The sequence below is a fragment of the Lemur catta genome, chromosome 13, assembly GCF_020740605.2.
Source record: "Lemur catta isolate mLemCat1 chromosome 13, mLemCat1.pri, whole genome shotgun sequence".
In the NCBI taxonomy this organism is placed as follows: domain Eukaryota; kingdom Metazoa; phylum Chordata; class Mammalia; order Primates; family Lemuridae; genus Lemur; species Lemur catta.
In genome coordinates this window covers 925253-947060 of record NC_059140.1, presented here as the reverse complement: position 1 = coordinate 947060, position 21808 = coordinate 925253, and the positions used below count along the sequence as shown (strand labels likewise).

The following is a 21808-nucleotide window of genomic DNA, read 5'->3' as shown; positions in this document are numbered from 1 at the left end:
GCAGCTTCTCCGCACCCTCCTTGGACCCCCGTGGTGATGGGACTCTGAGATGACGTTCTTGCTTCTTCACTCACTGAGAGCCTCTGACCACAACCAGGACAATTGTGACCAGCCAGATTCTGGCCAAGACCGAAGAAGCTTCTGGGTTGCCACTGGGGTATTCCCCGTGTGTGGGGGCGTCGTGTCGGTCCCCAGAGATGCGGGGCTGAAAGCAGAAGATGCCCGAGGCCAAAGGGTCAGCTTTTCAGAATCAAGATGAGCCGGAAGCAGGGATGTCTTCAGAGCCCAGAGACAAACTGCAGCGCGGCAGTGGGGGCGGGGGCGGGGGCGGTGCTGGACAGGGACTGAAAGGAATCCCGACCCCCAAGGTAACAGGACAACTGGGCCAGCGAGAGAACCAACGCTTTAATAACGGAGAACAAGGCAGCTGCGGCATGGCCTGGGGGCCCTGAGACTCCCGCTCCCTGAGCAGGTAGAGGGGGAGGGGTGGGGACAGCAGGGGCGGCGGCACCATGGGAACCTCAGAGCAGCAGACCCAGCAGGAGGAGGCTGGCAAGGGCTAAGGAGGCGAGGGAGGCTTTGGAGCCCGTGCCAGTAGTGGTGGACAGAGTGGTGGGCAGAGTGGTGGGTACTGTGGTGGGCAGAGTGGTGGAGAAGTTGAAACACTCAAAGTTTTGGAAGATGACGCTTCCGACTGTCTTGTTTTCAGCAGACAAGAACTGACAGGTGGAGTCACTGATGTTTGAACAGCCTTTCAGCACGAGAAGCTCAGACGCCGTTTCTGTGAACGCAAAGGGGACACAGTGAGGACTCCAAGCCGCCCTTCACCCTCCACCCCCGCCTGCTCCTGCTCCTCGCCCGCAGCACCGCAGCTCGGCGACCGCAGGAGTTGGTGGGCTCTGACACCGCACGGGAGGAAGGAGCCCGGGGCCAGGAACTCCAAACAGTAATGGCAGCGGGACATGGCGCCCGGGGCCCAGTCCGCCTCCTCCACCCACACCCCAAGGAACCCGGCGCCCCAGGAGGTGCATCGCGAGCCCGAGCTCGAAAGGGAGGGCGGGCGCTGGCCCTCGGGCTCGCACCTGCTGCGTTCCCGCGCCGCTGGCCGTTGGAGAAGCCAGGGACAGGTTCAGCAGGCAGCTCTGCTCCCCGTCCAGGAGGAGGCCCGGCCCTGGACTGGCCCCTCACCTTCCAGGCTGGGCTTTCAGTCCCACTCCTCTCTGGCCCCGGTTCTCCCCGCCTGACAAGAGGCGAGGCAGCCAGAGAGGCTGTGGCGGGACGGTGTGTGTCTCCGCCCTTCACCCAGGTTCTGTTGTGCTGTAGCGTGTTTTGAGTTGCAGCCTTTCTAGAAAAAGGCCTAGGGCATTTGCAAAGAAGCTGTGGTTATGCCAGCAGCTACCTTTTCCTGAGCTTTACTGTGGGGCCCTATTGCTCTGTTGGTGACAGGTCAGACAGTCCCGGGAGACAGGCAGCTCGCAGAGGACAAGCGGCTCCCAGAGGAGAAGTGACTCCACGTGACACTTGTCAGAGGCAGGGCTGCCATTTGAGTTCAAAGCTCACTCTAAACTTGCTCTGAAAAGGAGTGAGAAACCTCCAAATCCCAGAAAAGAAAGCAAGTCCCTGCTGTTTTACAGCAAGTGTTGGTGCTGACGCTGGAGTCAGAGTGAATGGGGCGATGTGTTGCTTGGCGCATCTCTACAGTATTAAAAAAAAACGATCGTAGGCAAAGACAAGAAAAATCTGACACTGATGATGGCTTCAATCTGTCTCGCTTTCAGCTTAAGTCAAACCCTATGGGGGGAAAACTCATCCTTTACACCGGAAGACACCTGGGAACAGGTGAGCAGAGAGGAGAGGTCCTTCTGATGCCGTTTTCCTAGTACACAGCTTTAGAACCAAAATAACGGCAGCATAGACATCCCAGAAGTCTTAAAAGTAAAAGGAGCCTTGAATGTTTATTACTAAGGGAAAGAAGCCGTTGTGAAAGGACCACGCGCGTCTTCCCGGCGATAGGGCGGCGTGGAAATGCCAGCTACGGAGGCAGGGCCGGGTGGGTCGGGCTTGCCAGGGGCTGGGGCAGAGAACGGCGAGCAGGCGGGGGCACGGAGGAGTTTAGGGCAGCGCAAACTCGCTGTATGAGGCCACCGCAGGGGCGGATACGTGCCCCTAGACATTTGTCCGAATGCCGGCTGCGCGACGCCCAGAGTGAGCCCCGACGCAGGCCGCGACGCGGGCGCTCACGCCGCCAGTGCGGTCCCACGGCAGCAGCCACCCTCCCTGCCAGGTCTCGACGCGGGGCAGATTGAGTGTGGGGGCGGGCAGCTGGGAACTCTCTGCGCCTTCTTGATTTTGCTGTGAATCTAAAACTGCTCTAAAAAATAAGGTTCATTTTTAAAAAAAGTAAAAAGAAGTTCAGGATAAGCGTGGTGCTTGGCCCCACTGAAAAATCCGTGATTACAGTTAAGCATTGATTTCTGATACTATAATTGACATTTCACAAAAACTGAAATCAAATTGTACCTGGGTGTTGGGGCCCTTACACTCTTATTATTCTGAGGCATATTTTGGCAGAGAAAGACTGTCGTTCATTTTGGCTTCATGCCTCTCTTTCCTTCTGGGCCACCACTGCTCTGCACTTGCCAGCCTCCCTTGCAGGCCAGGGTGGCTGCAGCACCGGGTCCGGCCCACAGAATGTCACTTCCAGGCATAACCTGCAAAACCTTCCTGCCTTCCTCCACGTGTGCCCCCGCTGCAGGGGGACGTGAGTGCAGCAGAGGCTGCCCGTCCTGGGTGAGCGGCCCAGAGCTGCAAGACGGCGGAGCCGTGCTCTGGAATGCACAGTGAATTACTCCGTGAGCAAGAAATAAACATCTACTGTCTGGAGCCATAGGATTTTGGAGGTTGTTCTTTAGCAGTGATTAACTTACCCTAACTAATAAATGTATTATTCTTTAACTATTCAGGCAAATGTTAGAAATTTGTATTTTTTAATGGTTAATATCGAATTGCTTTCCTAGCAAAGGACAATTGGTTACACTTCAAAGCCCAACTGGGCTCTTTTGCCCAAGCTCCCATAAGCCAGCACCTCCCAGTGAGTGACTGAGAAGAAGAGTACAGGTATAAAAGGAATAAAAAGTCTCACTCCCCTGACGCCTGCACAGGGCTGGCACCCGATGAAGAAGTAAGGTCAGGCGAGGCTTGATTACAAGCCACAGGGGACTAGGGTTCCAGTGGAGCACAGCCCGCAAGACGGCTCTGCACTGAGAAGGCAGAAATAACAACCAGCTCAAGGCTGTGCTAATGGCCTCTATTTCAAAGGCATTCTGGCCCTTACCCGCCTTGTCCCGCCACCCTCCCCCTGCCCTTCTGTGTTAACCCAGAACTTATGGCCCAAGGCTTGACATGTTTTCAACTCAAGTCCCATAAAGGAATTGGAACTCCAAGACATACCATTCTTAAATGCTGCAACTAGAGAGACACACTGTTCTCCTTCATAACATCTGTGGACGTGGGCGTTCTCGGCACAGGAAGTCTCGCTGGGCCCGGAACAAGCAGCGCACTCTATGTTGCTGGTGGCGTTTCCCTGCCGAGGGCCTGGATAGAGTAAGAATCGTTACTCAGCACAATGTCATCACACAGAACACAGTACCGCCCTCGGGCAAGGGACAAGGCAAGCAAAGAAGCCATCAGAGGGATCCTGAGAAGGGAGCAGCTGCATCTCTGGGATCTCAGATCCTGCCTTGAAGACACTATGTCCCCCAAATGTTTACTACCCACGACCCTGAGATCTATTATATACTGGAGGGCCCTTACAGACCAGCCAGTTTTCAAGAACTGTGATCCGTAAGCGTGTTGGGTATAGACTGAGAGAGAGAGGTAAGATTTCAAGCTAAAACCAACCTGCAGTTGGCATCAACGTCAGCCAGCTATTCCGAACATTAGCCAACAGGGTGTGACTGTCACTAAATCCTGCTCTGAACAAATGAGCCCAGTCACTATTTAACATCGCAACTCGGAGGGAAAAAATTATATTGAGACCTAGCTCTGCTCTTAATTAACTGTGCTTTAGGACCATGGCCAACAAACTTTGCCTTTTTGGCCACATTTTCTCTTCTTCAAAAAGAGAGCTTTGGTCTAGATCAGCAGTTCTCAAACTGTGGTCCAGGAACCCCTGAGTCCCTGAGACCCTTTCAGAGAGTCCATAGGGTCAGAATAATGTTCTTAATACCAAGATGTTGTTTGCCTCTTTCACTCTCTTTCTGTCACGAGCCTACAGTGGAGTTGTCCAGAGGCGGGTGTGCAGCAGGATGGCGGCAGACAAAATGCACGAGCAATGTGAGAGCCCCACTGTTAAGCCAGCAGCTAAAGAGCTTTGTAAAAATATATGATAGCAATGCCACTCCTCTCACTAAATAATTATTTTTGTTTTGGAAAATACAGTTACTTCTATGCAAAAATGTTAACATTTAGTGTGCTTATTTTTGTCATTTTGAGTGAACTAATTAAGATTTCTAAATTTTCTTAGCTTTAATGTCTAAAACAATAAATATTGATAGAGTCCACATACACAAAAGTTCTTGGGGATCCTCAATAGTTTTTAAGACTTGGAGTCTTAACAGAGGGCCTGAGATCACCCGGTTTGAGGACTGAGGAGCAGCGACTGCCCCTCACACTCTGGAGCGCCGGGGACATCTGCCTTCGCTAAGGAAGAGGCAGGGCATGGCGGGAGTGCTGGCCTGGCCCTCTGTCTCGCACATGACGCTGTGAGTTGGACGTTACCGTGCCCAGATGCACACTGAGGGCCTGGACTTGAGATGCCCACCTAAAGACAGAAGCGCAGGTGGAAGAGGAAGGGGCAGGGGTGGGAGGACCCAGGAAGGGCACCCGCATGCCAGCACCCACCCAGGTCCTCGGCGGTGCCGTTGCACTCCCCTTCTTGGCAGCACTGGCTTGCAAAATAGAAGCTTTGGTTGTCGGACACGTAGACGGCGAAGGCGGTAACTGTGCTTGTCTCCTCACTGCAGTTCTCCGCAGAGCAGGACATGTCCTGGTACAAGCTTAAGGTGGCCCCTACACAAAGGCAAGCAGGCTGTCAGGCCCTGGCGGGGCGGGCTGCGGGGGGCCGGGCGCTGCACAGCAGCCGCTTCACGCAGAGGCAGGAAGCGCAGCCTCGGTTCCGCGCGGTCTAGGAGACACTGGAGAGACTTTCTCGAAAAAAGAAAAATTCTTCTCCAGCAAGTGACCCTTCTTTCAGCCGAGACTTTCAGAGACACAGGTTAAACGCAGGCAGAAGGCTGGGGGGAGCCTGGGAGTGGGTGGCTCCGGCTGACAGCCCCTGAGCCCGTCCACCAGCCTTAACGTCTCCAAAAACAGTCGCGCGCACACGATGGGCCTCACGGGCAGCGCGACAGCCGCCGCACCGGTTGCGCGTCTCTGCCCGAACATTGAGCCTGAATCCAGCCAAGCTTCCAGCCCAAGCTAGCCGAAATGGCAGCCACTAGCTACACGTGCATATTTAAGTGTGAATCTGATTAATCATAATTAAACGAAACTTAAAATTAAGCTCCTTAGTCATACTAGCCACATTTCAAGTGCTCAGTAGCCACACGTGACTGCGGGACAGGACGGCGTGGGTGCGGACCGTCCATCGCTGAGGACAGCGGGGCTGGCCTCGCCGGCGCAGTGTGCAGGCAATCCCAGGAGCGGGGCGCGGTCCGATGACAGCGCAGGGGACAGTCGAGGACAGCCGGAGTGTGGGCCGCCGCGGGACAGACCGCCCGTCTCTCCGACAGATCGGCGGGACCCAACATAGAAGGTGTCTCGAGCTGTTATCAGACAAATTGGACCTGACAGACCTAACAGAAAAATGCATCTGGGGAGTTTATTTAGATCCTAAACCCAAAACATCAACTGTGCCCTGACATCTTTGAAACAATTGAGAAATTTTTAAGATGGCCTGGGTATTAGAAGAAATTACAGAATTAAAGTTAATTTTCTTAGGTAGGATAATAATAGTATGCGTCTTGGTCCACTTTGTGGTGCTATAACAGAATATCATAGGCTGGGTAATTTATAAAGAAAAGAAACTGGCCGGGAGCGGCGACTCACGACTGTGATCCCAGCACTCTGGGAGGCCGAGGTGGGAGAATCACTTGGGCTCAGGAGTTCGAGACCAGCCTGAGCAAGAGCGAGACCCCGTCTCTACTAAAAATGGGAAAATTAGCCCTTGGGCAACAGAGTAGAGACTCTGTCTCAAAAAAAAAAAAAAAGAGAGAGAGAGAGAAAGAAAGACGTTTATTTCTTGCAGTTCTGGAGGCTGAGAAGTGCAAAATCAAAGTGCCAGCCTCTGGTGAGGGCCTTCTTGCCCCATTACCCCATGGCTGAGGGGCAAGAGAGGGCGAGAGTGAGCGAGGACAAGAGGGGCTGGACTCGCGCACCAGGGCCCTGCCAGCACAGTAGCCGTGCTAGCCCATTCTTAAGGGCGGCGCCTCATGGCCTGATCACCTCTTAATGGTCCCCTCTTAACACCATCACAGCAGCAATTAAATTTCAACATTAAGTTTTGGAGGGAACCATCAAACCTTAGCAGTATGATAGTTAACTAAAAAAAATTTTTTTGAGGCAGAGTCTCACTCTGCCGCCCAGGGCTAGAGTGTCGTGGCGTCGTCATAGCTCACTGCAACCTCCAACTCCTGGGCTCAAGTGATCCTCCTGCCTCAGCCTCCCAGAGTGTTGGGACTACGGGCGTGAGCCTCGGAGCCCTGCCCCCCCCAAATTTTTTTTCTTATCAGAGATGAATAGTAAAATATTTATGAGGAAAATGACAAATGGCATGATACACACATATATAGTACGATTATATACACATATATATAACTACTTCAAGATAACATGGCCAAAAACAGAGCAGGACGCTGACAATCGCCAGCACGGGGCAGTGGTTGCACGGCAGAGCGTCACACTCTTCTTCCTGCTTTTGCGCATGTTTGAACGTGACCGTCAGAAAAAATAAGAAGAAATCTAGGAGCTCCGAGAGCGAGGCTGCAGTCGAGGTTGCATCGCAACGCCCGCGGGGACGTCGCCAACGACAGTGCGTCCCACCCGGAAGGGGCAGGAAACTGCGGGGGGACACAGAGCCGGACCAGGGGAGGGCGCGCGCCCGCGGCCCCGCCCGCCGCCCCGCCGCGCCCTCTGACGCGCGTCTGTCCGCCACCAGGCTCCGGTCAAGGCCGGCAGTGGCCACGGCACCGCGAGGGCCTGTGTGCGTGCCTGGCTCTGTCCTTGTGTTCTGGCCGGACTTCTGCTTGTCGCGGCCACGCACTGCTTCTCCCGGAGCCCCCTCTGCTTGCGCGGCCCCGCCACCCTCTGCAGCGCCCGCCCAGGGCGAGCCCCAGGCTGAGGGTGCTCCGCGCAACCAGGCTCACCTAGAGAGGAGCTGGCTGTGGAGCTGATACAGCTGTTGTTGGCGTCTGTGGGACACTCAGAGGCAGAAACGTTGACACAGGAGTTGTCCCATGACTGACACTGCGCGCAGCTGAGGGATTCTAGGGAGACATGACGTCCAACTTAGGTTAACATTCTGCAGACATTTACAGAGTGGACTCGGGGCAAGTACCGCACCCGCCTGGCGGCAAGACCTAGACGGAATGGCATCCCTGCCCTCCAGGGAGCTCCCAAATTGGTGCTATGAGATGGAGCCCCGCCCCCCCCCGTTAGTTTCTCCCTGCTGTTCACCTTCCCCAGTGGGAAGACCACCCTTGACCAGCAACACAGAGGGGCCACTGAAGGCAGCTGCACGACGGGTCTCACCCCTCCCCACCCCACCCGCAGGTTAACAGCAGAGGCCGCATGAGAGGCCCCAGGGCTCTCAGAGCAGAGGGCTGCGGTGGGATGGAGACAAGGGTCTTCAGCTCCAAAGGGGGCCACAGCTTCTCTCACCTACAGGTGCAACGGTGAGCGTGCCGATGATAGTTGCAACAGTGACTGCGACGGTGACAGCTGCAGCAAGGATGCCCTTCATGGCCCAGGCGCTGACTTTTCCGAAGGACGGGAACCACAGAGCCTGCTGCCTAAAGAGACACAAGGAAGCCTGTCCTGGGCGTTGAAGGGCTGCCTGTATACTACAGCTACCCTAGTACTCAGTCCATCCTTGTGACAGAAAGAGTCAGGGTCCTAGCTGGGAGCACTCAGCTGTGACACAGATTCCACCACCCTAGCCAAGGTCCGAGCTTCCCTAGTGTCAAACGCCTGTGGAAGCATCTCCACAAAGGCACGAAACAGTCGGGGCATTTCCTGTGGAGCCACTTCTGGTGCAAAATGGGCAGGCAGACTAAGTTCCAGTTCCATGGCAGATGAGGTCCAAGAGAAAAGAGCTGGGCTGGGGTCCCTGCCTGCCTCTCCCCTCCCAGGGCCCAGTGCCCATCCTCTAGCTGGCATCTCACTGCACTCACGTCTGCTGCCGCTGCAGCAGGCAGACACCTGTTGAGCATTTGCTCTGGTCTCAGCGCTTTACAGACACTAATTTACATCATTCACCTGCCCTAGCAAATAGGTGCTACGGTTAAACATCACAAAGGAAATCAAGCCCTTGAAGGGTTAATTAGTACACTCAAAGTCAAGGTCTTGTTCCTGGGAGATGCTAGAGCTGGGGTTTGGCCAAGGCCCCAGGGCCCACCACGACACACCGCCTTCCAGCAGATGACAGCTCCCAGAGTCCTGGGCTGGACGCCTCAACCTGCAACACTGAATCCGAGGCCCCGTGCCTGTCTGACCAGCGCGTTACCAGTCTCCCTCTGCCTCCTGGTCCTTGCCCGCAAACTGTCTGACCTTTGAGGACTGCAGTGGTTTAGTTATATTCATTAGGATCCTAAACCAGAGCTCCCAGAATTTCAGCTTGCCTTCGTGGCGATGGGCCAGCACAGAGGGCAGGTGTCTGGCTCTGCACTGAGCTTTCTTAATCATCATTTCATTTACCCTATAAATGGTGGCCACAGCTCACACCGGGCTGTGGTTAAATTTATTGAAGTTCAATAAAACGAAACATTCTGTTTCTTAGTCTCACTGGCCATGTTCCAAGTGTGCATAGTCACATGTGGCTAGTGGCTGCTGTATTGGCCAGTGCAGGTGCATAATCTTTTCATCATTGCAGACAGTCCCGCCTGACAATACTGCTTTAATAAAGGCTGTTGGCCCCACTCCACAGGTGAGAAAATTGCCACCTGGAGAGATAATAAAAGTTGCCAAAGCACACCCAGCTTGTAACGCCACAACCAGAACTCTGCTCTGGGCTCTTCCGGCTCCAAAGCCTAGTTGCACCGTAACAGCTACTACTTCCCAAGGCAGACCTGCCTTCACCCAGAAGCTGCAGCCCCTCTGCCCACCTCACCACACACACACACACACACACACACACACACACACGCATGCATGCATGCACACACACATGCACGCACATGCATACACAGCCTGCCTCACCACACACACACACACACACACACACATGCACACACATGCATACACAGCCTGCCTCACCCACACACACACACATGCATGCACACACATATGCACACACACACACATGCACGCACATGCATACACAGCCCACCTCACCACACACACACACACACACACACGCACACATGCACACATGCACACACACAGCCCACGTCACACACACACACACACACTATGAACCCTGCACACACCACACACTCCACACAGCCCACACACTATGTGCGCATGCCACACCACACACACACACCATGCACCTCAAACACCACATGCCGTACCCACTCCTGCGACACGCGGTGTGCGCACCAGGCATTGGTGAAAAGGAAGAGAAACCAACCACCGGGCGAAACGGCCCATATATTATCCCAACGGCCCCACGATTTAGAGATCTAAGCGGAAAAATAAAGCGTGTCTGGTTTGGGGCTGGTAGCAGACATGCCTGGTCACCGCTCCAGACCCTTTTCTTCTCAGCGCAGAGAGAGTTTCAGGGGTCGAGCCTCCTGGGAACGGCCCCCCAGCCGTGTTACTGTGAAGGGGGAAGAAAAGCGGGAAAGAGCGTGGCGACCCCTCAAGTGCACAGGTTGCCCCAGCCCTCCGGTGCAGGCTGGGGACGAGCCTCACTTTCAGAGAGAAGTGACAGAGGCCCAGAGAGGTCAGGATCTGGCCCAGGAGCACACAGCAGAGAAACAGAGCCTAAAGGTGACCCCATAGCAGGACCCAGGGCCCTGCTCGCCACCTCTGCTGGTAAAAGGGAATAGGGGTTTGAGGCGGGGGTTCCCCATACATGACATAAAAAGAAATAGCATCTATATACCCCTTTGGGAAGTTCTTCCCACTTGCAAAGTTCTATTGTTGAATCTTTTCAACAGCCTGGCAGGGTCCTAGCACAATTGCTGTCATCTGACACACAGGGAGGCCAGGGGCCAGAGAAGCTGTGAGGACACAGTATCACACCGGGCGAAAGCCAGCACACCCAGAACGACACGCAACACGGATGCACACACAGACGACACAGAGAACTGCACATGTCAAAAGGAGACGCCCGGCCCCGGCCCACACCCTGCTGCTCTCTGGCCTGTCTCCCGGGCCAGGGACCGCAGCCGGCGGTGCTGAGGGAGCCCGAGCCAGGCGACGGCTTGGGGCCCCGCCAGTGCAGGAGCTGAGCTGGCCCTGAATGTCCTCCTTCTCGCCTCAGCTTGTCCCAGCCTTGCTGCCCCCTCACCTTCTGGATGTGGCAGGAGAGTGTCGTGCAGAAGGCGGGTCCCGCAGAGGCGGGGGCAGGTGTCCGAGAGGCCTTATATAGCAGCTGGCCGCTGCCTTCTGGGAGGGACCTCTGGGTGACGCCAGCCAACGCCTCTGGCTGTCAAACCGTGCCCTGCCCACCCACGGGGCTGCAGGCGGCTTAACCCTTCGGCGGCCGCACAGCTGCCGTCCTCTCCGAGGCCTCCAGGAATCGGGAGCGACTTGGGCGAACGCCGCGAGCAGCGTCCCCGCGAGCAAGGTACCTTCCAGCGTCGGCTGCGGCCACGGAATCAACTCCAGGAGCCGGTAATGACAGACGTCGCCTTACCCCACCTGGTGAATCAGTCACCGTGGTCACCGCCACTTACAGAGCAGACTCAGGCTCAGACGCCCCCCTGGACTCACCGCTGGGCAGTCGGAGCTGGGGACTCACAGGCCACGCGGGGCCGGTGACCTCGGGGACGGCGCTCGGCCCCCTGGGACAAGTGTCTACACCTCACTGAGTCTCCGGGTCCTCCAGCCAGGCGAGTGTGAACCCACTGTGCAGCCGCAGCGCGAGAAGAGGGCTCGTGAGCGCCGCCGGCCGCCGCACGCCCCGCGCCCCGCGCCCCGCACACCGCGCCCGCCCGCAGCAGGGCGCCGCCGGCCCCTCGCTCCAGACCCTCTTCCTCCGCGGTCTGGGCCGCCGCTGGGCAGGAGCCCAGGCTAGGTCAACCGAGGCCCCTCAGGCTCTTCACACTGTGCTGTGGGTGCTCCTGGCTTGGAGTGTGGCCTTCAGTCCCCCCTCCTCATCCTTCTCTGTCCCACCACCTCTCTCTCTCATGCACACGTGGGACTGGGGAGCAACCCGGCCGAGGACGCGGGGCTGAGGGTACACATCACACTCACACCCACGGCCTGCGTGTCAACCTTGGGGTCCCCTCTCTCGAAAATACCCTTGGCCATTTGCTACCCCAGCCTTTGGCTCTGCTCTCTTTTCCCTAAACTCATGTATTCATTGGACAAACATTTTTTGAGCACCCTCCATATGTTAGGCCTGCTGTAGGCATTTGGGAGGCCCCTGTGAGCAAAAAGACAAAGACCTTGCCCTCCTGGAGGGACTCTAGAGAGGGACACAGACAACATGCATAAGTGTGACATGTAAGCAAATTGCAGGGCAGGTTAGAACGCGGTGACTGCTCTGACACAGACACACGGGGCGGGGTGGGCGTCAGCCGTCCTGGGAGGTGCAGGTTCCATCCTGGGGGGCAGGGAGCAGTCTCATGGAAAGGGCAAGAAATGAGTCATTTTTACAAGCAGAGGTTCTGGCCACCTCGTTTTCTCCTCTCCCCCCATCCGCCCGCAGGCTGCTTGCCACCAGGCTTTCTAGACAAAAGCCCTCCTCCCTTGCAGAATCCCGTTGCTTTGCACCACGCACTGGTCAGTCACCTGGGCTCTAGCCACCTGTCAGGACGCAGGGGGCAGGGGAGCTGGGCACAGGAGCGGGGTGCAGTGGGGGCTGCCTTCGAGATAGCTGCCCGGAGTCGGCCCTGGTGCCAGGCTGAGGACTGAAGCAGCAGAGCCGGCCTCGTCAGTGCTAATTCCTCTCAGCAGGCACCAGACACCCAGGCAAGTGGACCAAAGGTGAATGGGAAGGTATGAGTCTGAATCCAGACTTTGTCCCTCACTCACATCACTTAAGTCACTCAATAACCCCTCTCCCTGGGCCCGAGCTGCTTGTCTGTGAGATGGGAACATCAGGCCCGAGGAAACACTGCTGATTAGCTCTCTACGCCGGGAGTCCCCACAGCCTTCCACTGTGCTTTCCCAGAGCCACCTGTCGATAGTGTCCTGGGGCGTCTGACCCTGGGGAGTGACTAGCGCCTGTGGCCTTGATAGGGCCACCGTCAGCAGAGACGCTGAAGACACGGCAGCCCTGCACCACCCATGCGTGCGGGTCTACGGGGCTGCTCACAGCCCCGGCCCCTCCCTCCTGAGGCCCCGCACAGCGTGCAGATAGGTATCACTGTCTCTCTTGACAGCCGAGGAAACTGAGGCCCAGAGAAGCCTTCCCTCTAGGCCTTCAGACACCTGTCATCAGGATGGGGTCCACGGGCCGGGATCAGCCACGAGGTATTGTTGGGGTCCACGGGCCGGGATCAGCCACGAGGTGTTGTTGGGGTCCACAGGCCGGGATCAGCCACGAGGTGTTGCTACACATTCTGAGGACACCCTCATAGCAGACCCCACTCCTGACTAGCCAGGCAGGCTGGAGACCCGGGAGACGCTGAGTCTCTGCAAGCAGCCCGACTGCCATGCCCAAGCTAAGGGGCACCGGGACACCTCAGGCACCCTGGTTCCATTGTCCTTTCAGATGACGACAGGCTCCTTATCCTTACAACAAGCTTGGCCAAGGAGAGCCTGGAGCTCAGCTGAGTCCCAGAAAGCCGTCTGGGGTACAAACCTGGTCCCACTGTGGGACATGGGCTTCTCCCCGGGTCCCTCTACCACCAGCAGAGCCTGGAGGCGAGTTTCCAGAGGAGCCCATGGCGTTTGGAATGAACACGAGAGGTGTGTGTGGTCAGGCAGAGAAGGCAGGGCAGCAGTGCCGTCCCCAGCAGGGCCACGCCAAGAGCTCAGCAAAGGGCCTGTGGTGCGCGTCCACCTGCTCTGTGTTAGCTCCTGGGGACTTTCATCGACTGGCTTATTCCTCCAGCTTGGAAATGTGAGAATACACAAAATAATGAAATTACTGCCTCCAACTTCCCTGCCCTTCAGTCACCTTGCATAGGAAATGTACGTGGCCTGAATGACACACTTCCCAATGGCCGTGCCCTCGTGTAAGAGGAAGATCCTCCTGAGGCTTCAGTTCTCCATCTTTCAAATGGGGAAAACACCACCACCCACCTGCAAGTTGTTCTGAGAACTAAGAGAATCACACGTGCAGACATTCAGCACGCAGCTATGCCATCACACAAACCTTCAGAACCAGTGGCTACCGCCATTGCTGCTACGGCTCCATGAGCTCCCCGGTGACATCACAGCCTAGCGGGGCACTCACGACGGTGCAGGGCAGTGGCCTACGGTGAGTCCCCAGCCTCAGAGTGCACTTCTGCCACCTCCCAACTGTGTGAGCTTGGAAGGTCACACACGGAGTCTCAGTTCCCTCACCTGAGAGGAAGTGGCAGCTACGATACCTAATTTGTTGTAAAGATTGAAAGATGCTAGGGTTATGTCCACGTTTTCTGTAAGTTGTACCAGAAAAAAACATCAACTTACGTTCCTTCATTTATACCACTCCTTCAAATAAAGCAATTTGATACCAAAAAGATTAAGAGAGAAAGCTTATGTTGTTCGCACAGTGTATAGAGTATTACAAATTTGGCTCAAGGAAATTTTGCTATTCTCACAAACTCAATCACTGACAGTTTAGCTGGGCTTCCTTCATGGCAGTTAACAGATGTAGCATGAAATCAGCTAATCATCTCAGGAAATTTTCAATATAACCATTTCCCTTAAAACTCCAGTCTCTAAATATAGGGCATATTTGAAGAATTATTGCATCTAGCATTAGAAAGCCAGTTTGTCTGCACAGCTATAATACTAATACGCATCTTCACTCAGGCTAGTGAAGAAAGACAAAAATAAAACAATAGATAGGCCTGGCTGGACTCCTGTTTACACCAGCTATTAACTCTGTGACTTAGGCTCTCGGAATCTCCGACAAAACAAAGGGACAGCAGTGCCCATTTTTCAGAGTGACTGACACAGACAGGGCACCCAGAAATGACTGCTCTCTTCCTAGTTGTTCGACAAACATGGGTTTGTGCTTCCATGCCAGGCACCGGCACAAAGCTGAACAAGACAGATGAGTTTCTTGCCCTCCCTGTGATTTTAAGCTAATAACAACAACTACAAGCAAACAAGTGAAAAGATTTTAAAAAACAGCAAGTAAACAGACAAAGGTAATTGCCAGTTGACGTGTTGTGGGCATCTACCCGAAAGAACAAAAGACATTCTATAAGAAAGACATCTGCACCCGAATGTTTATAGCAGCACAATTCACAATTGCAAGGATGTGGAAACAACCCAAGTGCCCATCAATCCATGAGTGGGTTAACAAAATGTGGTATATGTACACCATGGAGTACTACTCAGCTATAAGAAATAATGGGGATTTAGAATCTCTTATGTTCTGGATAGAGCTGAAACCCGTTCTACTAAGTGAAGTATCCCAAGAATGGAAAAATAAGCACTACATGTAATTACCATCAGATTGGTTTCACTGATCATCACCTAAGAGCACATTTAGGAATAACATTGATCGGGTGTTGGGCAGATGGTGGGGGAGGGGATGGTGTATACACACATAATGAGTGCCATGCACACCTTCTAGGGGAGGGACGTGCTTGAAGCTCTGACTGGGGTGGGGGCAAGGGCAACATACGTAACCTAAACTTTTGTACCCCCATAATATGCTGAAATAAATAAATAAATAAATAAATAATAAAAGGGGAACGCCAAAAAGCTAACTGCTGCCTTCTCAGCAGAAACAATGAAGGTGAGACATGATGGTAGCTTAACATATTCAAAGTGCTAAAAAAAAAGAAACAAACAAACAAAAAAGCAGAGGCAGCACAGCACAGGTGGTGGCGGGAGGCAGTGCAGACTCGTAGACTCGTGGAGGGGAGCCGGCCCTGAGGGCTAACAGGCCCTGGGCAGAGACAGGGGCGAGACGGCAGCAGGAAGAGGACAGCAGCTTGAGGAAAGAAGGCTCGTCGTGGAGAAGAGCGTGTATTGCTGAAGGAACTGAACAAAGTTTACTGCGGAATTACCAGTTTACTAAAGAATTACAAGGTCAGTATTCACACCCTTCCTCCTGAGCTCATTGCAACATTCTATGCTCGTTCTTCTCACAAGCAGCTTGGATGACGTGCAAAGAACTCCAGACTTGTTTGGAACCTTGCATTGCCATTTACAAGCTGTGTGTTAACTGTTCTCCATGAGTCACAATTTCCTTGTCTGTAAAATGGTGTGATTTAAAATTAGTAATACCTACGTGCAGGAAAATGAATGGTGACTCCCGGCCTCTCATCTATGAAGTAGAACGGGACATAATCAATCGGCAAATTGGTTCTACCATTCCCAAAAAAAGTGTGGTGTGTGAGCCAGGCTCAGGAATAAGTCCAATATCCCTGAGTGGTTGTGCCAAGGTCATTGTTTCTATGTGGAGTAAAGTCAAAGTCATGTTGAGGGGAAGAAGAGTCCTTCTTGAGGTAGGACTGAATTACAATGTTTTGAGACTATCAATACTCACTTTTGCCTTCTAGGGCATGGCTGATGTCATCAGCAGGCGTCCCCACTGTTGAGCAGTCTGAGGTGGGTCCAGCTGCCCTCCCGCTTCCTTCCACCCTTCGCAACCAGAAACCCTGGGCATAGGACAGTCTCCCTTAGCAGCTGGTCAGAGCCTGAGGTGACAGTGTTGATGAGGCTCCAAAAGGGAGTGAGGGATGGGCTCTGTGTCCCTTGGGGTGCAGTGCAGTCTTCCTGGGGAGGGACACGGGAGAGCAGAGACAAGACTGGAGGGCTCAAAGAGGGAGACAGAGGGAGGAGAATTGGGGGCAGGGAGGAAGGAGAGGTAGAGAACCAGAAGAAAGAATGATCATCCAGAACCTTCCTTCCCTCCTCCTGCCACTCTGTGAGAGCCATGACAGGAGCTGCATTTCCAGCAAGTGCGTGTGCTTGGTCCAGAGGCAGGCCCGGAAGCCTGACCCGCTTCAGAGAGGTGTGACAGTCACCTTCCAATCACTCTTATGGTGAAGACAGATGGTGGTATGTTCTCATTTGTGTTTTTTCTTTAATGATACTTACTTCTCAAAATAAAATTTGGAAACCCTATGGCAGCTCCAAGTATTTGCTTGGGAACCACTGAAACATACAGTTTATTCTTTTATTTGCTTTGTCATAAAGGCAATGGCTAGAATGAAGAAGTATGAAGAGCGAGTGTGAGGGTGTGTCCCGCATCCTGCTTCCAAGGCTGTGTCTGTTTGCTCATGGGTACAAGGACAGGCCTCCTGTATCTTTATGACCCATTCAAATAACATGTTCCTTTAGAAACTATTGTGTTGTTTCAGGAAATATTAAATAAGTTATAAAACTGTGAAGGGCCTCTATGATGCTGGTGGCAATAAGGGCATATGAAATAAAGGGCTGGTTTCTGCTTCTGGTTCTTATAGTTTATGTGACCTTGACCAAAGTCTGTCTCCTGTTTATACCTCAGGAAAGACATAAATCCAGAATTCAGTTTAATTTCAGAATCAACTCCTTTGAGGCTTCAGTCAGTCCTCAGAGTTCAAATCTCTTTTCAGAGTCCAAATATGGCCCTTGAGGTTGGAGGTTGGACAACATGGCCTTTGTGTGAACCATGCATGGAGCCGTCACGTGAAACCTTTCAAAACTATCTCGTGGGTTCAAATGTGCTTGAAATATTCACAGTGGAAGAATAAAGACAAAATGCCTATCAAATGCATTTTATCTCCAAAAAAAATGCATATTTTAAAAAGTGGGCTTTGCTTTTTTGCTACTCTTTTTCCCATGTCCTAAGGTGAAAAGTTATTGATATGTGATCTTTCTTACTTTTCAATATAGACATTTACAGCTATAGATTTCCCTCTAAGTACTGCTTTACCTACGTTCTATACATTTTAGTACGTCATGTGTTCATTTGCATTCATCTTAAAATATTTTCTAGTTTCTCTTTTTATTTCTTCTTTGATCCATTGACTATTAGAATTACTCAGGTTTCTCCAGAGAAACAGAACCAATCATCCAATGTCATGAAGATTATATATATTATATACATAATGTATATATAACATATATATAAATTAATTTCTTTATATATAAAATTCATTTGTTGGATATGACACCAAAGGCACAGGCAACAAAAGTAAAAATAGATAAATTGGACTACATCAAAATTGTAAACTTATGTGCGTCAAAGGACACAATGAACAGAGTGAAAAGGCAACTTATGGAATGAGAAAAAATATTTACAAATCATATATCTGATAAGAGATTAATATCTGGAATATATAAAGAATTCCTACAACTCAACAGCAAAAACCAAGCCAATTTTAAGAAATGATTAAAGTACTTGAATAGACATTTCTCCAAAGAAGATATATGAATGGCCAATAACATAAAAAGATGCTCAACATCATTAATCATTAGGGAAATGCCAATCAAAACCACAAGATACCACCTCACACTGATTAATATGATTACTATAAAAATAAAACCAGAAAATAACAATATTGGCTAGGAGGTGGAGAAAATTGTACACTATTGGTGGGAACGCAAAACACAGTATGGCAGTTCCTCAAAAAATTAAATATAGATTTAGCCAGCAATTCTGCTTCTAAATATACACCCCCAAAGAATCAAAAGCAGCATCTTTAAGAGATATTTGTGCACCTGTGTACATAGCAACATTGTCATGATAGCCAAAAGATGGAAGCAACCCAAGTGTCCCTTGATGGATGAATGAATTTTTTAAATGTGGGCTATACATACAATGGAATATTATTCAACCTTGGCAAGGAAGGAAATTCTGACACATGCTATAACATGGATGAAACTTGAGGACATATGCTAGGTGAAATAAGCTAGTACACACAAAAAAACAAATACTGTATATTTCCAGTTATATGAAGAACCTAGAATAGTCAAATTCATACATAGAAGGTAGAATGCTGGTGGTCAAGGGCTGGGGATGGGGGAGAGTGGAGAGCTGTTATTTAATGGATGCAGAGTTTCAGTTTTGCAAGATAAAGAGTGCTGGAAATTGGTCGCACAATAATATGAATGTGCTTAACACTACCAGATTGTACACTTAAAAATAGTTAAGATGGTAAAATTTATGTTATGTCCATTTTAGCACAATGATAAATCATACAAAACAACAAAATACTTAGGAATAAATTCAACCAACGAGATGCAAGACTTGTACACTAAAATTTGCAAAAAGAAATAAAAGAAAGCCTAAATAAATAGAAAGAAATCCTGTGTTCGTAGATTAGAAGACTTAATATTGCTATAGTAGTAATATTCTTAATTGATTTATAGATTTAATGCAATTTCTATCAAAATGCCAACTCTGTTGTGTGCATAAATGTATAAGATAATCCTAAAATTCACATTAAAATGCAAGGAACCCCAGATAGCCAAAACAATATCTAAAAAAAAAAAAAAGGATGGAAGAATTCACACTTCCTTATTTCAAAACTTACTATAGTAATCAAAATAGTGTGGTAAAGGCCGGGCGCGGTGGCTCACACCTGTAATCCTAGCACTCTGGGAGGCCGAGGCAGGTGGATTGCTCTAGGTCAGGAGTTTGAGACCAGCCTGAGCAAGAGTGAGACCCTGTCTCTACTAAAAATAGAAAGAAATTAGCTGGCTAACTAAAATATATATAGAAAAAAAAAATTAACCCGGCATGGTGGCGCATGCCTGTAGTCCCAGCTACTCGGGAGGCTGAGGCAGTAGGATCGCTTAAGCCCAGGAGTTTGGGGTTGCTGTGAGCTAGGCTGATGCCATGGCACTCACTCTAGCCCAGGCAACAAAGCAAGACTCTGTCTCAGAAAAAAAAAAATAGTGTGGTAATGGAATAAAGATGGATCTATAGATCAACTGAATAAAACTGAGAGTAATAAGCCCATATACCTATAGTCAGTTGATTTTCCACAAGGTGCCAAAACTATTGCATGGGGGAAGAATAGCCTTTCCAACAAATGGTAGTGGGACTGCTGGATATCCACATTCAAAATGAATTCTGAATGAATTCAGACTCATGTCTCACACAATATATAAAAATTAACTCAAAATTGATCAAAGACTTACATATAAGAGGTAAAACTAGAAAAAAAAGGAAACATAAATATCAATCTTCATGGCCCCAGATTAGGCAAGGGTTTGTTAAATATGACATCAAAAGCACAAGCAACTTAGGAAAACATATGTCAATTAGACTTCATCAAAATTTAAAACTTTCTACATCAAAGGACATTATTAAGAAACTGAAAAGGCAACCTACAGAAGGGGATACAACATTTGCAAATTACATATCTGATAAGGGTCCAATATCCAGAATATATAAAGAATGCCTATAACTCAACCATAAGAAGACAAATCACTCAATTTAAAAATTGGCAAAGAACTTGAATAGATATTTCTCCAGAGAAAAAATACAAATAGCCAAGAAGCATGTAAAAAGCTACTCAACATTATAAGTCATCAGAAAAATGCAAATTAAAACCACAGTGAGATACCACTTGACTCCCACTAAGATGAATAGAACAAAAAAATAATAAATTTGAGAAAATAGCAAGTGTTAGAAAGAATTTGGAGAGATTGGAACCTTCATACACTGCTGAGAATGTAAAATGGTGCAGCCACTGTAGATAACAGTTTGGCAGTTCCTCAGAGTTCCCACGTGACCCATGTGTACACCCAAGATAATTGAAAACAAATGTTCATGCAAAAACTTTTACATGAATAATTGTAGCAGCATTTTTCATAATACCCAAAAGATGAAAACAACCCAAATATCTACCAACTGATGAATGGGTAAAGAAAATGTGGTATACATGATGGGATATTCTACAGACATAAAAAGGAATGATGTTCTGAAACACGCTACAACATGGATGGACCTTGGCAACGCTATGCTGAGTGCCATAAGCCAGTCACCAGGAAGCGCATGTCGCATCACACCGCATGCCTCCATCCATGTGCAGTGTCCAGAATAGCAGATCTATAGAGACAGGAAGAAGATCAGTGGTCACCCAGAGTTGAGGGTTTGGAGGTCGAGGGCTAGGTAATATGGGGGTTCCTTTTGGAATAATGAAAATGTTCTAAAATTAATTGTGGCAATGGCACAACTCTGCCAATATACTAAAAATGATTGAATTGTACATTATAAATGAGTGAGTTGTATATGCAATTTGTTGAATGGCATCCTTATTGAATTGCATGTATCTCAATGAAGCTATTAAAAAAGAGCAGGATTTACATCAATAAATCAACAGAATACTCAATTACATCTTTATGTTCAGGGTATTGGGTCAGGCACCAGAGAGTCTGTATCCAGTAGCGACTATTAGAATATTTTTGAGTGTCTGTCTTTCTCCAGGAATATTCGTCCCTTGTTAGTTGAGAGCCTGGTGTCTCTCTCTAACCACCCCCACACACACACACAGACACAGACACACAGCCACCCGGCAGCTAAGGACAGCGTGGGCTGTTATGTGCATGGGCGAACACTGACGACGTCACCGCACTAGTCGGTGGGCGCAGGACGCCGTGGAGTGAGCCTGTGCACTGTGCCACCATCGCATTCAAAATGACTGAGAGAGTAGAGCGACAAATCTGCACTAAATTTTGTGTTAAGCTTGAACAATCCTCCGCAGAAACTATTCGGATGACTCAGAAGGCTTTGGGGGATGATGCGATGAGTGTGGCACAAATAAGTGTGGCACAGACACTTCAAAGGTGCTCAATCTGTTGAAAGTGATCCACGTTCTGCAAGTCCTGCAAAAAGAGCACCTGAGAATGCTGAGCGTGTGCGGATTAAGGTAAGAGACGCTGGGAGAGCTGTGTGAGGTCCCCAGGTGCCTACTGTGATGGGGACTGAGGCGTCATTGTCCTATGTGCAATGTTTCTTGTCTCTTCTTCAATAAGTGCCTTTGTTTTTCATATTACACGGCTGGAGACTTTCCAGACAGACCCTGTGTGTGTGTGTGTGTGTGTGGAGAGTGTGGATGTATACACACCCAGTAAATAACTAGCAGCAATCTTGTAAGGGAAAGTGTTACTATCATTTCCATTAGCACGAATAAGCATCACGAAGCTCACAAGGTGAAGTGAATCACCCGAATGTAAATAATATAAAGGGGGGGGGGGACAATGAACCTGGAGGGAAGAAACCGGTATCCTGGAGGGTAATAACAAATGTGGACCTCCTCTCCTAAGGCCGGTGGGGACTGCTTAGGAACAGGAGGAGGAGGAAGGGAGTAAG

The 21808-nt window shown here is 50.5% G+C and overlaps 1 protein-coding gene across 1 annotated transcript; it reads right to left on the bottom strand.

Moving 5' to 3' along the window:
• Nucleotides 1-442: 442 nt before the first annotated feature.
• LYPD8 (LY6/PLAUR domain containing 8) lies at nucleotides 443-9129 on the bottom strand. Its single transcript, XM_045567468.1, has 7 exons — nucleotides 9062-9129; nucleotides 8783-8974; nucleotides 7939-8069; nucleotides 7425-7544; nucleotides 4903-5070; nucleotides 3451-3594; nucleotides 443-781 (listed from the first exon to the last, which is right to left on the bottom strand). Exons 1-7 carry the CDS (start codon nucleotides 9127-9129, stop codon nucleotides 522-524), a joined length of 1083 nt encoding a protein of 360 aa, XP_045423424.1. The 3' UTR covers nucleotides 443-521.
• Between the last annotated feature and the right edge of the window lie 12679 nt (nucleotides 9130-21808).

Coding starts and splice junctions, on each gene's coding strand:
- LYPD8 (XM_045567468.1), bottom strand. CDS start 9,129: ATGCACCTGCACTGGCCAATACAGCAGCCACTAGCCACATGTGACTAT. Junction 5,071..7,424: donor CACAGCCAGCTCCTCTCTAG/GTGAGCCTGGTT, acceptor GCCTTTGTGTAG/GGGCCACCTTAAGCTTGTAC. Junction 3,595..4,902: donor CGGCACCGCCGAGGACCTGG/GTGGGTGCTGGC, acceptor TACTCTATCCAG/GCCCTCGGCAGGGAAACGCC.